General features: G+C 41.7%; 2 protein-coding genes across 6 annotated transcripts in view; one reads left to right on the top strand and one right to left on the bottom strand.

The window, feature by feature from the left end:
- The window catches only part of ecpas (Ecm29 proteasome adaptor and scaffold), a 29867-nt gene extending 24441 nt beyond the window's left edge, over positions 1-5426 (bottom strand). The window contains exons 1-7 of the mRNA XM_079998715.1: positions 5394-5426; positions 3844-3974; positions 3630-3746; positions 3082-3200; positions 2162-2311; positions 1866-2037; positions 1221-1360 (exon numbers count right to left, since the gene is read on the bottom strand). Coding sequence (XP_079854841.1) covers positions 1221-1360; positions 1866-2037; positions 2162-2311; positions 3082-3200; positions 3630-3746; positions 3844-3974; positions 5394-5415 — 851 coding nt within the window. The 5' untranslated portion in view covers positions 5416-5426. The remainder of the gene's footprint in view (positions 1-1220; positions 1361-1865; positions 2038-2161; positions 2312-3081; positions 3201-3629; positions 3747-3843; positions 3975-5393) is intronic.
- A 4722-nt stretch (positions 5427-10148) lies between these two features.
- The window catches only part of kdm4c (lysine (K)-specific demethylase 4C), a 38366-nt gene continuing 34885 nt past the window's right edge, over positions 10149-13629 (top strand). For all 5 annotated transcript variants that reach the window (XM_079999844.1, XM_079999843.1, XM_079999845.1 and 2 more), the window contains exons 1-4: positions 10149-10217; positions 11907-12072; positions 12691-12866; positions 12971-13085. In XM_079999844.1, coding sequence (XP_079855970.1) covers positions 11929-12072; positions 12691-12866; positions 12971-13085 — 435 coding nt within the window. In that variant the 5' untranslated portion in view covers positions 10149-10217; positions 11907-11928. The remainder of the gene's footprint in view (positions 10218-11906; positions 12073-12690; positions 12867-12970; positions 13086-13629) is intronic.

Genomic DNA, 13629 nt, shown 5'->3' with positions numbered 1-13629 from the left:
GAAAAAAAAGAAGAAAAGATGATAGCAGAAGTAGAAGTTCATGCATTCAAACAGCTATATATTTTTGATCTTGCTATATTATATTATGCTTTGGGATGCTAATTTAGAATTTTTTTTCTGACTGATAGCTGACCCTGGTTAACCGATCATTAACCGTTATCAGATGAAATTATTAAGGCACTGTCACCCGAAAAAACTAGTAATTAAGGCCTTTTTTTTTTGGACTTTACAAATTATAATTATAAATAAGGGGAATCATAATACATTTTATACGCAAACAAAGCTCTCCGTGAGCCCCGATCGCACAGAGCTGTGTCCCGTTCCTCCAAATAAATCAACTAAAAACAGTGTGGTTTATAGTTGTTTTATTTGGAGGAACCGGGACAGGCATGGAGGAACCCGTGCCCCATTCCTCTGTGTGCCCGCATTGTAAAATATATTTTTTTATACACAAACATGGCTCTCCGTGCACCCCGAGCTGTGCCCCTTTCCTCGAAATATTTGGGGTAAGGCAGACTGGCCATCCAGTCCCCTCCGTTCGTAATTAAACCATCCGTGCCTTCGTTCGCATTGAATAGCCGAATCCGACTCGACTGACAAAATTCTGAGTCGGGTACAGCCCGAGAAATAATGAATAGTAATCTGAGACACAAAATAAATCCCCGGAATGTTTAATGGACTGTCCCTCCCTCCCCCTCGCACACAAAGCTGAAGACTGAAAAGTTGAACTTTTTATTCAAGTGCCATTTGGTTTTTTTTTCCCCCCTCACAATAAAAAAATGAATCCAATATTGCTGCAAAAAGTTATGGTAGTTTTGGACACTATAATACATGTAATGACGTATGGTTTATCCATTTAGTCAGTATTCTTGAACTGTGCCAAGAGTTGCCAAGTAGACTCAATTAGAGAACCTTTTTTTTTCTATGTTATGAGGTATGATGAAGCTATTGAATTTACAGAATTAGCACTTTATTTCATTAATGACGACTAGAAATTTAAAAAATGTCATCCACCAAACAAAATAAAAAAAATGTGTGTGTGTATATATACATATATATATATATATATTCCCCCCCCCACCAAATCATGTTCTCCTGTATATGTACAGCCTTCGTACACTGTAATGTGTAAGGGATGGAAAGACTGAATCAGGACCGCCCAATGTAAATCATGATGCCATTAATGATGTACTCATCCACATCTCCCACAGCGCTCCTACCTCTGCTTGCTCTTCAGCTCCAGGTCTGCCGCGGTCGCCACGCTGTGCCGGGTGTCGCTGGACGCCACCACCAGATGCACCACCGTCTCCACCTCTGGGACCTGCTCCGCCTCAATGAACTTCACGATGCCCAGTTTACACTGCCGAGGATACGCAGAGAGTGTGAGGACTTGACAATCCCGTAAGACACGGGGCTCAAAAACACGCCTGACAAGTTAACGCTTCTCATAATGTGGTTCTAAGGATCGGCAGTTGTGAAATTGTGGTGGGTTCGGTCTGGGCTTGGCTACCGTTTTATTTATGAAAAGATAAGACAAATTCTACTTTTAGTAAAAGTTTCCAAAAGCAGAATGTGTAGTGTCTAAGCAAAAGAGCTTAAGTAATTGTTAATTAAATATATATATTTTTTTAAATTTATAGATACAATTGAAGAATGGAAAAGGATAAAAAACTAATGATAATACAATTATTATTATATAAATATTTTTTGTCATAGGCAGGAACCCATATGGTGGATGGTCGATGCCACCTGGGCTAAGTTATTATTTTCAGAAAGAGGCGATTCATTCCATTACAATTATCATATTACACAAACATTTTAGAGAAGAGTAATTCATTTATGAAAATAACCGAGTGGACATGTACCTGTTCTAGCTGCTCGGCGCTCCACTGGGTCTCCCCGATCACCCTCTTGGCAGCGTAGACGCTCATCCCAGGAGGAGGCTGTGGGAGACCCTGACCAGGGGTGGCCCCGGCCCCGGAGCCACCCTGGGAGGAGGAGGGACTGGGGCGAGTGGGAGATTCGTTCAAGACAAACCTGGATGGGGGAAGAGCGGTCGGAGGGTAAACTACGACAGGGCATCGCTGACCTAGGTTAAAGTGGAGCGTTCGGACCCCACTTCCTGATCCGACGGTAACCAAACCATGGTTCTAGGACTCACCCGTAGGGCATCAGCAGGACGTCCAACATGAACTCCAGCAGCAGCTGTGCGGTCTTTGGTCTCTCGATCAGGATGAAGGGGGAGGCGTTCTTGGAAGTGTCCGCGGGATACTTCATGTGGTAGAGAGTGGGGATCAGCAGGTGCATCAAACTGAAACAGAAAGCACAATTCATATACAGTGTTAATAATTAATATACAGTGCTGTGAAAAAGTATTTGCCCCCTTTCTGGTCACCGCTATTATTGCATATTTGTCATGCTGAATGGTTTCAGCTCATTTTATCGGACAAATCACACCTTAACCTTTTTTAAATTATCAAATTTATTTAATGAAAACAAAAGTTATCAAGCACCGTGATCACCCACATGAAAAAGTGGGAAAGAAAAGGATTTTACATAAAAGGTAAATCAGAAATCGTGAATTTTATCTTGATGTAAATGAATTGACTCAACATCTTCAAGGTTCAGTGTATACAATCTAGTGGCATCTTGCGGTGGGGTTGCAAATTGCAACCAACTGAATACCCCCCGACCCCCCTTCCGAGCATCTAGGAGAGCCTACGGTGGCTGCGAAAACTGCGAAAGGCCCTCTCTAGAGCCAGTGTTTGGTTAGTCCATTCTGGGCTACTGTAGAAATAGGTGCACAGGTACATAGTGTACAATACAGACTGGTCAGAGAGCTGGTCCTTAATGTGAACGGTCGTTAAACAGGTAGGTTGTTAAGTGAGGAGTACTTGTATTCTTATTTTCAAGGGATTATACACTAGTTAAAACATACTTATGAATATTATATTCCATTTGTTCCAACTCTTTTCCGCTAGATGCCACTAAATTCTACACACCGCACCTTTAAATCTGATATTTTCAGTTACATTAAGACAAAAGGTGAATTTTCTGGTTGAGGTGTGTGTGTGTGTTCACCTGTCCTGCTGGGGCTGAGGCTTGCCCTCCATGGCGGTGAGCAGCGTGGGGGCCAGCTCGCACTGCTTGTCCACCTCCAGACGAGGGTATCCCATCTTGATGTAGATGATGGTGAAGTTCTACGAGCACAAAACAGCAAACAAAGTGACCACAGCCCAATCTTCACCTCCTCCCGGGGCTCCAGTTCCACTCGCAGTTTCTATAAACAGCAAAAACTGATCCCAGGTCATTAAGGCAGGACACATATAGGACCGTATGAATGCCATTATTAAAAATAAGAGCCACATTATCTCAGATTACATCTCCTATTTTAAGATCGGAGACACAGGAGTCATAACCAGAGGGTTAATTTATAATATACAAAACTAATAGCGTAACAACACATTTAAGGGCAGTTTAACAAAATTTTAAGTTAAATTAAGCTTTAGTTTTGCCAATGTGCACCAACCAAATTACACCCAGTATTAAGAGTGGAGTTAAATGATTATACATTTAGGATACCAAGTACATGTTTTCATATCTGGAAGAAAATAAAGTAGATTCGATACCGTCACGAAGGAGGCGGCTGCTGGGTCCTGATACTGCACCAGGAGAGTTTCGACCGGGAGTTGGATTTTGGGTCTGCTCTTGATCCTCTTGTTGAGGTGGACCAGCAGCTCCATCACCTGGCGGAGAAGTCGGTGACGTCAATGAGATCGGAACAAAATTACTCAAAATCGGGAGGTTTTTTCCCCCCCTCCATATTCTTTGTGCGCCTCTCACTTTCTTCCGGACGCCCTCCTGGACGCTGGACAGTTTGAGGAGCACGGGCGGCAGGAACTTTGAGATGATGTCCTGCAGCTGCTCGTCTGTTTCCGCATGGCCCAGGCGTAGGAACACGCGTTCCAGTTGGTCTGTCCAACACAAACATTTAATTCAAGAAAAAATGTCATCCTGGCCGCTTCAGTCGTTTCTCTGTCGCTCTCTTCCGTGGTCTGAGGCCAAGTGGTATTTTTTTTTGTGGTATAAAATGGCATCAGAAATTGCGTGATTTCCGGGTTTCAGCAATAGCTTCGACCTAAAGGATGATGCTGCGTTCCAGTAAAACTGGAAAGTCGGCATCAGTCTACACTTTCAGGTCAAATGTGTTATATTGCCTCTGTTCGGGAAAAAACGGACACCTATTGTAAATGTGTTTGGTTCGGCGTGTGAAACTAATTAGCATAGTGCTCTTCCACGCCTGAATTTGAAGTGTTATCTTGTCATAAATGGCCAATCCTTTTGCACTTTCCTCTCCAGTAGGAGCTCGGATTTGACAGAGTTCGGACTTCAGTGGAATGCAGTTCAAGGAGAAATCCGGATGGTTGACTTCAAATCCCGGAGTGGAGTCTGACTTTTCCCCCCTCCCCTGCTATTCAAGCGTCTGAGCCCCATTGGAAAGAACCATTTCCACTCCACGCAGATGGTGCAAAAATAATAAGCATATTCATAATAATAATAATGATCGTAATAGTCCACTGTTTAACAATATTTCATCAACGGAAAAAGCTGTATGCCGATAAATGAAAAACAAAACGGAAAATGACCCTGCAGGTCGCTCTAGTCATTCAATTCAATTCAATTCAATTCGCGTTATGAACACAGGCAACATCGGTTCATATCGCGAATGAAAATATAACGCAAACTTACAAACAGAACATTTGTTCCAGTGTCATTTTTCTCCATTACATGCATATAAATACAGAGAGTGAATAATTGTGCCACAGTGCGGATCTTTCCGGGACAGGTTGTTTCCCCATCACGCCACAGACACGGGGCTTCGTCTCCCGAACGGGGCAGATAACTGACACTATTTAGGGACATGTGCTGGCTACAGCTTGCTGTTCATTCATTCCCCTTCGACCACACATGACACGCTTTGAAATGAACCCTGTGTGATAAATAACCCTCCGGTCTCACAGAGCCGACTGGGGGCCAGTGACAATTCACTCCATAGCGGTACTTTCACTTTGACCATGACTGGGCAGACGGCCTTCCGCTGTTAGCGTGTTAGCTGTTAGCATGCTAACAGCGAAGGGCCATTAACTGCATGGCAAACGGCCTTCCGCTGCTAGCAGCTTCGCTGTTAGCGTGCTAACTAGCGAAACGCCGCTTGCTCTCCATGCTAGCGGCTCTGCGGCAGCCTGCAAATCTATGGATCTCGTTGTTTAAGAACCGTTTGAGCACGTAGCTGGCGCCAGGACAGCTGAGTAAAACACAGAGATGAGAGTCGTACCCGCGGCGATCATGGCTGATCAGCATAGACATTTCAACAAGGCGATAAGGAAACTTACTGAGCTCATCCTGTGCAGCCATGTTTGCAGAAAGTCCCGTGCGACCCTCCCAGTTGGAGCCGCTGGAGCCGCCTCCCACCGAGCCGCGGAACATCAATATGCAAATCCCCAAATAATGCGTTGCCAAGGTGACGGACAGCGCGGCGATATTTAACGAAGGAAATGCATTCAGAGATCATGTTATTTTGTGCCGGTGTTTATTAATTTTATTTTTAATTGAAAATTTGTTTTATAACATTATTTCTATTCTATTTTTCATAGTAAATAACTACATTGTATATTTATTCAGCTGTTTGATGCTTTATTAGATACTTTATTATTAGTGTTTATTCTCTTACTCTGAAACACTTTGTGTTCTCCACTGAGCTGTCCTGTTTGTCTTATCTATTCTCACTGTGCGAAGATGATCAAGATTCTTTATTCATCACACACCACAACACAACACAAGACATGCGGTGACGGTGACCAACACAGACGCTTCAATGGTCAACTTGTTCTCTGATTTTGACCCATCTTGGCTTGTCTTACCTCTGGGGGGAAGCCAGGGCCAGTGAGCAGCAGACAGCGATGTGCCTGGGTACAATCTACAAGTGTCCATTGCTGGTCAGATGATGATGTTCTGCATGTTCTTGGTGGGGGGGAATTGAACCCAGGACCTTCTTGCTGTGAGGCAGCAGTGCAATGCACTACAATATAGTTTTTCTCAGAGAACATTTAATAATCTGTGTACTATCAGGATAGACAGATTGATAAAACAAGAGCTGCAAACACACAAAAATAGCCCCCCAGGGAGCACACAGATGTCATTTCCAGCAGGACTTAAGGCGATCAATCATCCCCCAACTCCCAGTTGGAGAAGAAAAAAAACATTCAGATTGCATTCATTCAGTTCAATGTTTTGTCTGATGCAGTGACATCTCCGTATGAGGGTCCAGAGGAGAATAGTTGGTTAGGGTCCTCAATTGCGCACAACACCTTTTTCCAATTGTGTGTTTGCAGTACTTGGAGGACAAAACACTTCATGTTTGTTGGTGGAGAGGAGGAGCAGCAGTTGTCAACACTTGCATTTCATTTCATTTGACAGACCTTTGTTCGTTGTTCAAAAAATGTCCCAAGTTATTCAGCCTGATGTTGACCAAACTGGATCTCTGTACACAAGGTCTTCACAGACCTTCTCAGCCCTAGGAGTAGTTGTAGAGTAGGAGTAGGAGTAGAGGAGTAGAGTAGGCACTCTACTCCCCAGGAGTAGAGTGTCCCCCAGCAAAATATCAGACAAATAGAAATGTCCTTCCGGCCTCGGTGAAGCCCTGGGGAGTTTAATGTGTTTGTTGCAGACATTGTCAAAAGATGAAAGAAGAGGTCTACCACAGTAACAGGCAGTGTCATAAAGATAAACACTCCAGGGTTCTCTGACAGTAATGTCTCTAAGTGATAACACAGTAATCATTAATCAATAATAATAACTATGTAAATTTAGGAGAATTTAATCACAATTTAGTCACAATTTAATGAGAACTAATCAAAATGATTATGGTTATATAGGGCACTGTATAATATCTGACAATAATTTCACGATGGAGCTCAATACGAGGTATAGAGCTAAATTAAATCAAGGTCTTTCCATTTATATGCTTGCATGTATTTAATCCAACAATTCAAATTGAGCCGATTAAATAATCATATTTGTAAATTTGTTAAATACAAATAGCAATAATGTCAATAATTTACAAGGACCTTTGAATGCTGGACACGTTATGGCCTTACTCAATTGCAGAGCCATTCTCTTTGATCAATTCTGTTGTCAATCCTTCAGGTCTTCCCAATCAGACGCAGTTACATCTACACTGGCCAAAAGTCAAACTGCAGCCCAGTGGATTCCTATTCAAATCCTTAAAAGCTGCGGAAATAAAACACTGAATAGACGGGTTGGTTAATATCCATCAATACACAATTACAACATTAATCGATTCACAAGATATTTCCAAATTAGAACTTTCAATTTGGAATGCCCAAATTGAAAGCCATTGAAACGGCCAACGTATTTCATATTTATTTTAGTGCTTCAAATTTTACTTAGCGAATGTACACATTCCATTACATCTCTAGTGCACAAAACAAAACAATTATCCGTCTCTGTTAACCTACTTGCTAAGTTTTATACTGTATATCAACGGGTACCTTATTCAATGTCAAGTCGAGATCACTTCTAGAGTAAAAAAAAGAAATAAAAAAGTAATGTTGTTTGATTATACTTAAACAATTACCAGCCTTACTGAAAAAAGTAACCGGTAAGGATTTGAACACACAAACACTACTGTATATCACACCATAACTAACATTTTACTCATGCAATATAACTATTTAATGTATACTGTCTAATCTATACTGTTTACTTATTTATCATATCCTTGAATTTAGAATAATCAATTTACTAATGCTTTGCTTACTAATACTTTGCTTCATGCTATTGTGCCATCCTGTTGCTGCTGTAACACTGCAAACTACCCCACAGTGGGATGGTAAAAAGGATTATCTTATCTCAACCAGCAGATCACTTTGACACAAGAACACAAAACAAAGAACTCAAAAAGAGAAAATAAATAACTCAAACTTTATAAACCAAAAACAAATGCATTTCTGCTGCTATTATGCATCATATCTGCTCTCTGTGATGTCACAAAAATATATTTTGGAAGCATTTTCTTCCCAATTTATATTGATCAATTTAGTTTTATCAATTTGGAATGCTATAAAAAAAACTAAAAAACGCTTTGCGATAAAAGCTATTAACAAAGCACAAACTACAGTTCTGAAAACAAAGACTCATCATACTCCTCATCTTTACCAAAGTAGCATTAATAAACCAACAGACACTTTTTCCAGCAACTTGATATCTGCTTCAACTCACCACACCACTATGATCACTATCACAATCATCTCTCTGAACACAATCCAACAGTTCAAACTGTTCACTATCTTTTCATACTACCTTAGCATAGACTACTGTTGTTAACTGATACTTAAATTAAATTCGATTTTCATTAAGTCTGCTTAACACCACTAGTTAACCATAATCACACAGAGCACCATTTGACTATTAGTTGAATCACTCGGTCCTGCAGCTTCCTCTGCTGAACCAATATCTTACTAAAATTACATTTACAACTGTCTTTGCTCCAAGTTCCATCCTAAACGTAGACTCCCAAATGCATCATGTGCTTACTTTTCCAATTTCATTGTCTTACAAATCAAGTTCCATAATCCTTTCAGTCCATCAACTAACTTTACAGCTCTCTCTCGCCTTGCTATACTTTTTTTTAAATTAATTTAAAGCCTTGCAGTATCCTTTCCAGCAGTCCCACCGGGTATTTTAGATTATAGATTTTGAAGCTTAACAAAAGCTTTTGTTAAGCTAAATTGATAAAACTAATTGATAAAACTAAATATAAAGATATTTATTCTGCAGAATAAAGAGAAAAATACAGATGTACTTCGAAACAGTGATCTGATCAACTGCCCCTGCTTCTGCTGAAGAGGCCTATATACCGATGAGAGGTTGTGTGCCATTGGTCAGCTTGTCATTTACAAGACTATGCCCCCCAATCATTTCACCTGGTGTTTCTCTGGTACAGTTGTACCTCAACTTACGACTGCATCTACTTACGACTACTCCAAAATGCGAGTAGCGATAGTCGCGAAATTTTGTATCGACTTGCGACCGACTGCTCCAAGATACGACCGTGGAAATTTGCAGTTGGTGCGTCGGCGGCCAGTCAGCAGTCAGTCAGCGGGCGACCTACATCGTGTGTGCACGTAGTTCGTGGCTTATCAATATTTTTTTCATAATTACTGTGTTTGTGCTGTGTATTTTGTTTATTTTCACCCTTCATGAGTTTCATAATTGATATGGGAAAAATTGCCTCGACATACGATTGTTTTAACATACGACCGTTCTTACAGAACAAATTACAGTCGTATGTCGAGGTACCACTGTACAATGATTCAACAGTCAAACTCCGGTCACAGATACAATCTTACTGTCCTATAAAACAAACCGCAATAGTCTGCCAAGACCCCTAAGGCTATCCTTATCTCCACACAAGCTGGAGTGGAGATGGAATATGATCTGGTCTTTACAATACAGTGTGGCATAATCCGAGAGAATAGTCTCTTGACTTGAGCTCATTAAAACCCCAAGGCAATGGGTTTTTAAAGCTACGTAACATACAAAAGGGCAATTGTCCCATTTAAAACATGTGAGATGTCATTCAAAGAAATGATCATCTGCATTTTTTTCCCCCTCACACTCGTCTCGTCTCGTCTCGTCTGTTCTTATTTCATTTCAGGTGCGGGTTTCGTAGTAGAATCGTGGCTGCGTTGCGGATCGTCCTGTTCGCCGTGACCAGATCTCACAGTGAGGGGATGGCCTGTGCGCCTTCCCTTCACTCGCGTCGCAACCCCATCCCATGCTGCACAGATCGGGAGCGGCTCAACCGACCGATACACCGGTGATGATCAAATATCGCAATATTACATCACAAAAAAAAAAAAAAATGTAATATGATGTGATTCACATTTATAGAATTTAATCACTTACGTCCACGCGTTATAGTCATATTTAAGATAATGATAATAACGATTTAATTGTGTCCACGGGCTGTAGTGCGGGTGAACTGGAACGCCTCCACTCGGGCTCAGGCAGCAGTAGCAGCAGCAGCAGCAGCGGCGGCGGCGGCGGCGGCGGCGGCGGCGGCGGTAGCTGTCATGTGAAACAGCTGGAGGGACGAGCAACAACAGCAACAGGACACCGTGCTTCAAACCGAGGTACGAGGCCACCACACCCCGCTGCCCTAGCCGGGCGCTGCTCCTCCGTCACCCAAACAGGAGGGTAAACATAATCGCGACTCCATTGCTGCCGCTGGTGCTGAATTAGCCGCGCTGGGACGCGGCTAAAAGGCAGCTCGGGGTAGGCTACTAAATTGGCACTAGGGGCTTCGGACGCTTCGCCAACGTCGGTCCATCTGTCGCTCAGCTGTCGACACCACACTGAAATATCCGCTCGGCGCGTTTACAAGCGGAGGGTATTTGTACATGCGGTATACACGTCGGGTTTATCCGGTGTTGAAACCCAAACTACAGAGCTAGCTGCGGGCCTAGCATCTGTAGCCACCTTGCAAGGGGTATTTAAACCCAGGCTAGCATGCTAACAGGCTAGCTAGCTGCTCAGACGCACAACAAAGATCAACAAAGCGAAATGTGTTTCTGGGTTTATTTTGCGGTGTCAAACGCGAATGTATGACTCAATTTAGGAAACGCGGTGTTTTGAATATTCATTTTTTTTAATTAATCCTCGTAAACCAATAGCAGGCCCTATCTTGCACGCACTGGGTGATTTCCACGTGATTGTTTTTATTGTTTATGTCTCAGAGTAACGTGAACCCATAACAAGACCTCCGACACGAGCCAATTCATGTTATTTATTATTATCATGATTATTATCATCATCATGATAATAATAATTAATAATAACATCATTATTGATAATTATAATAATACAAATAATTATAATAATACAGATAATAATACAAATAATAATAATATTAATAAAATCGTTGTTACGCTATGTTATATAACGTGATCGCACGGCCTTAGAGCATGTGTGTTTCCTTCCAGTTAAAGCTAAAGAAGCTTGGTGACAGTCACAGTTTAAATGTCAGTGGGTCGGGATCCTTTGTCCCAAAACAAAGTGGATCTGGAGTTGGGAGAGGGATCAGGGACTCGACCTGCTGGTGCCTCAGCGTCAACCTTTCGGATTATTTGGGCATATTTAGAGGGACTCTCCCGCCCTCTAGTGGGATTCACGAACAACACGCTGTCTAATTCATCTGATCTATCCACTTCTATTAAATATTCAGGCCTCCGTTAATGATGACATTAATCATAATAAAAAATTTAGTAGTATATACGACTGTATTTTTTGTTATATTGTATACCAAATATTATTTATGTCCATCATAAATTGTGTTCATCTTTTCTATACAATTATTATTAAATATAATTATTTCTTAGCATGAATTATATATATATTTACTGAAAATGTATTAAAGTGGTCATCCATAAGATTTTTTTGTTAAAGAAATCCCATATTTTCTATTTATCCCGTGTTTGCGTCATGCACGTGCGCCTCTATATGCTTTTTCCCTCGTTGCTGTCAGGGTCCACCTTTCCGGTAAAGAATCCACTGATTGGGCACCTGCAAGACGTGAATGACAGAAATTATATCCCCAAAACCTTAAATGACCAAGAGGAAAATAATGTAATCAGAGATGAAACAAAGTGACGTAGACGAGTGTAAAATGGGATATTCAGAAAAAAGTTGCTGTTTGGAATGGAATGGAATTCTGGGACTGAATTCTTCGTCTCATACACCCGACACAGACAATCTTGTGGATTTCCACTTTAAATAAACAAGGCTGATTTTAATACATACTGTTTTTCTAAATATTCCCCCAGCTTTATCTGCTGAGGCGGCAGGATGGCGGGAGCAGAGGCGTACGCCCCTGCCAACCCCACCTGCAAGATCATGACCTTCAGGCCCACCATGGATGACTTCCGGGACTTCAACCAGTACCTGGTCTACATGGAGTCTCAGGGCGCGCACCGGGCCGGCCTGGCCAAGGTAAGACTGACTGTGTGTGTGTGCGTGTGCGTGGGTTAGGATTTCCAATGCATAAAATGAGTTATTTATCGATCCATCACTTTATGTGTTTGATGAAAAAATAAGTGTATTTGTGAGTAGTGATCCAGCTTTTAAGCCACAACATTAAATGTCATTGTAACACATTGGCACGTTGTCTCTCTCTTTGCACCATATGTGGGTCACACAGAGCACGCTGTTGACTCATAAAAAGGTCAATTTATGGCTTTCTTTTTCGATTGTTAAGTGTCCCTGGCAGTGTTTTTCAAGCCACATACGGGCAAAATACATCAAAACGACCATCTTGATCCCGGCGAGTGCACTTTAACTTAGACGGTTTTGGCAAATGGTTTAGGATGTATTCCACTTTTTTTGCAAAAGTATTGCCCCAGAGATTTCCTACGGGGGGAAAAATAGAATTTGGCAGGGAAATCCAGTCATCATGGAAACATATGGAAACAATAAACTTAAATTAACTCTGGTGGGCAGATTAGGAATCAAACTAACATCGGGTGGGCAGATTGCAGGGCCTACTGACCCCACCCCCCCCCAATCTTCTCCTTCCCTTCTTATCATTTTTTTTCCTTCTGTATATTCCAGGTGATTCCTCCCAAGGGCTGGAAGCCACGTCGCACCTACGACAACATCGACGACCTGGTGATCCACGCTCCCATCCAGCAGATGGTGGCCGGCCAGTCGGGGCTCTTCACCCAGTACAACATCCAGAAGAAGCCTCTCAGCGTGCAGGAGTTCCGGAGACTCGCCAACAGCGACCAGTCAGTCATTTATAGTTTGAATTGTGAAAGAGTTGATTTCATTTAGAGGTTGAGATTCCAGGCTCTGAAATGAAATGTGACGACAAATCTTTGAACTTCCCAAGGTATTGCACCCCTCGCTACCTGAACTACGAAGACCTCGAGAGGAAATACTGGAAAAACCTCACCTTCGTCTCGCCTATTTATGGAGCTGATGTCAGTGGGAGCCTATATGATGAGGTATCAAGTATTTTAATTTAAATGTTTTGTTTTTGGGATGCACCGACACCGACATCAGTACCGGTAACCAGTATCTGGTATCAGGTCTGATGCTGTGGTCATGTCGTCGTACTCGTAAAACTGCTCCTATTCTTAAAAACCCAATACCAACTGGACATATTTACATTGAGTTCTCATTTCAGGGTTTCTTTTCTATGAAGGTGATCCTTTCATATTCCATCTTATTTCACTTTAAACAAAAATTTACATCCATGAGGTGCTTTTCATGATTATACTGTTCTTTTTCCGCTGGGTTTTTTTTTTGTCCCTCTCTCTGGCTAAAGGTATCAGAAACAGGACAACAGCAGTACACGCAAACATGGTTGAGGTCTCATTAGAATTTTTTATTTGTATTACTTTATTATTATTGCCTATTGTTTAGATCTATCTACCTATCTACCTACCTACCTACCTGTCTACATATCTATCTGTCTAATTAGGAAGTTTACTTTTACCTGTGAAGACATTGGGCTTTTGGGGAGTAGTGATATATATCACTAGAATT

This window comes from Zeus faber, assembly GCF_960531495.2.
Source record: "Zeus faber genome assembly, chromosome: 4".
Taxonomy (NCBI): Eukaryota; Metazoa; Chordata; class Actinopteri; order Zeiformes; family Zeidae; genus Zeus; species Zeus faber.
Note: the sequence above shows the minus strand (reverse complement) of the source record. Positions and strands in the feature narration are given on the sequence as shown.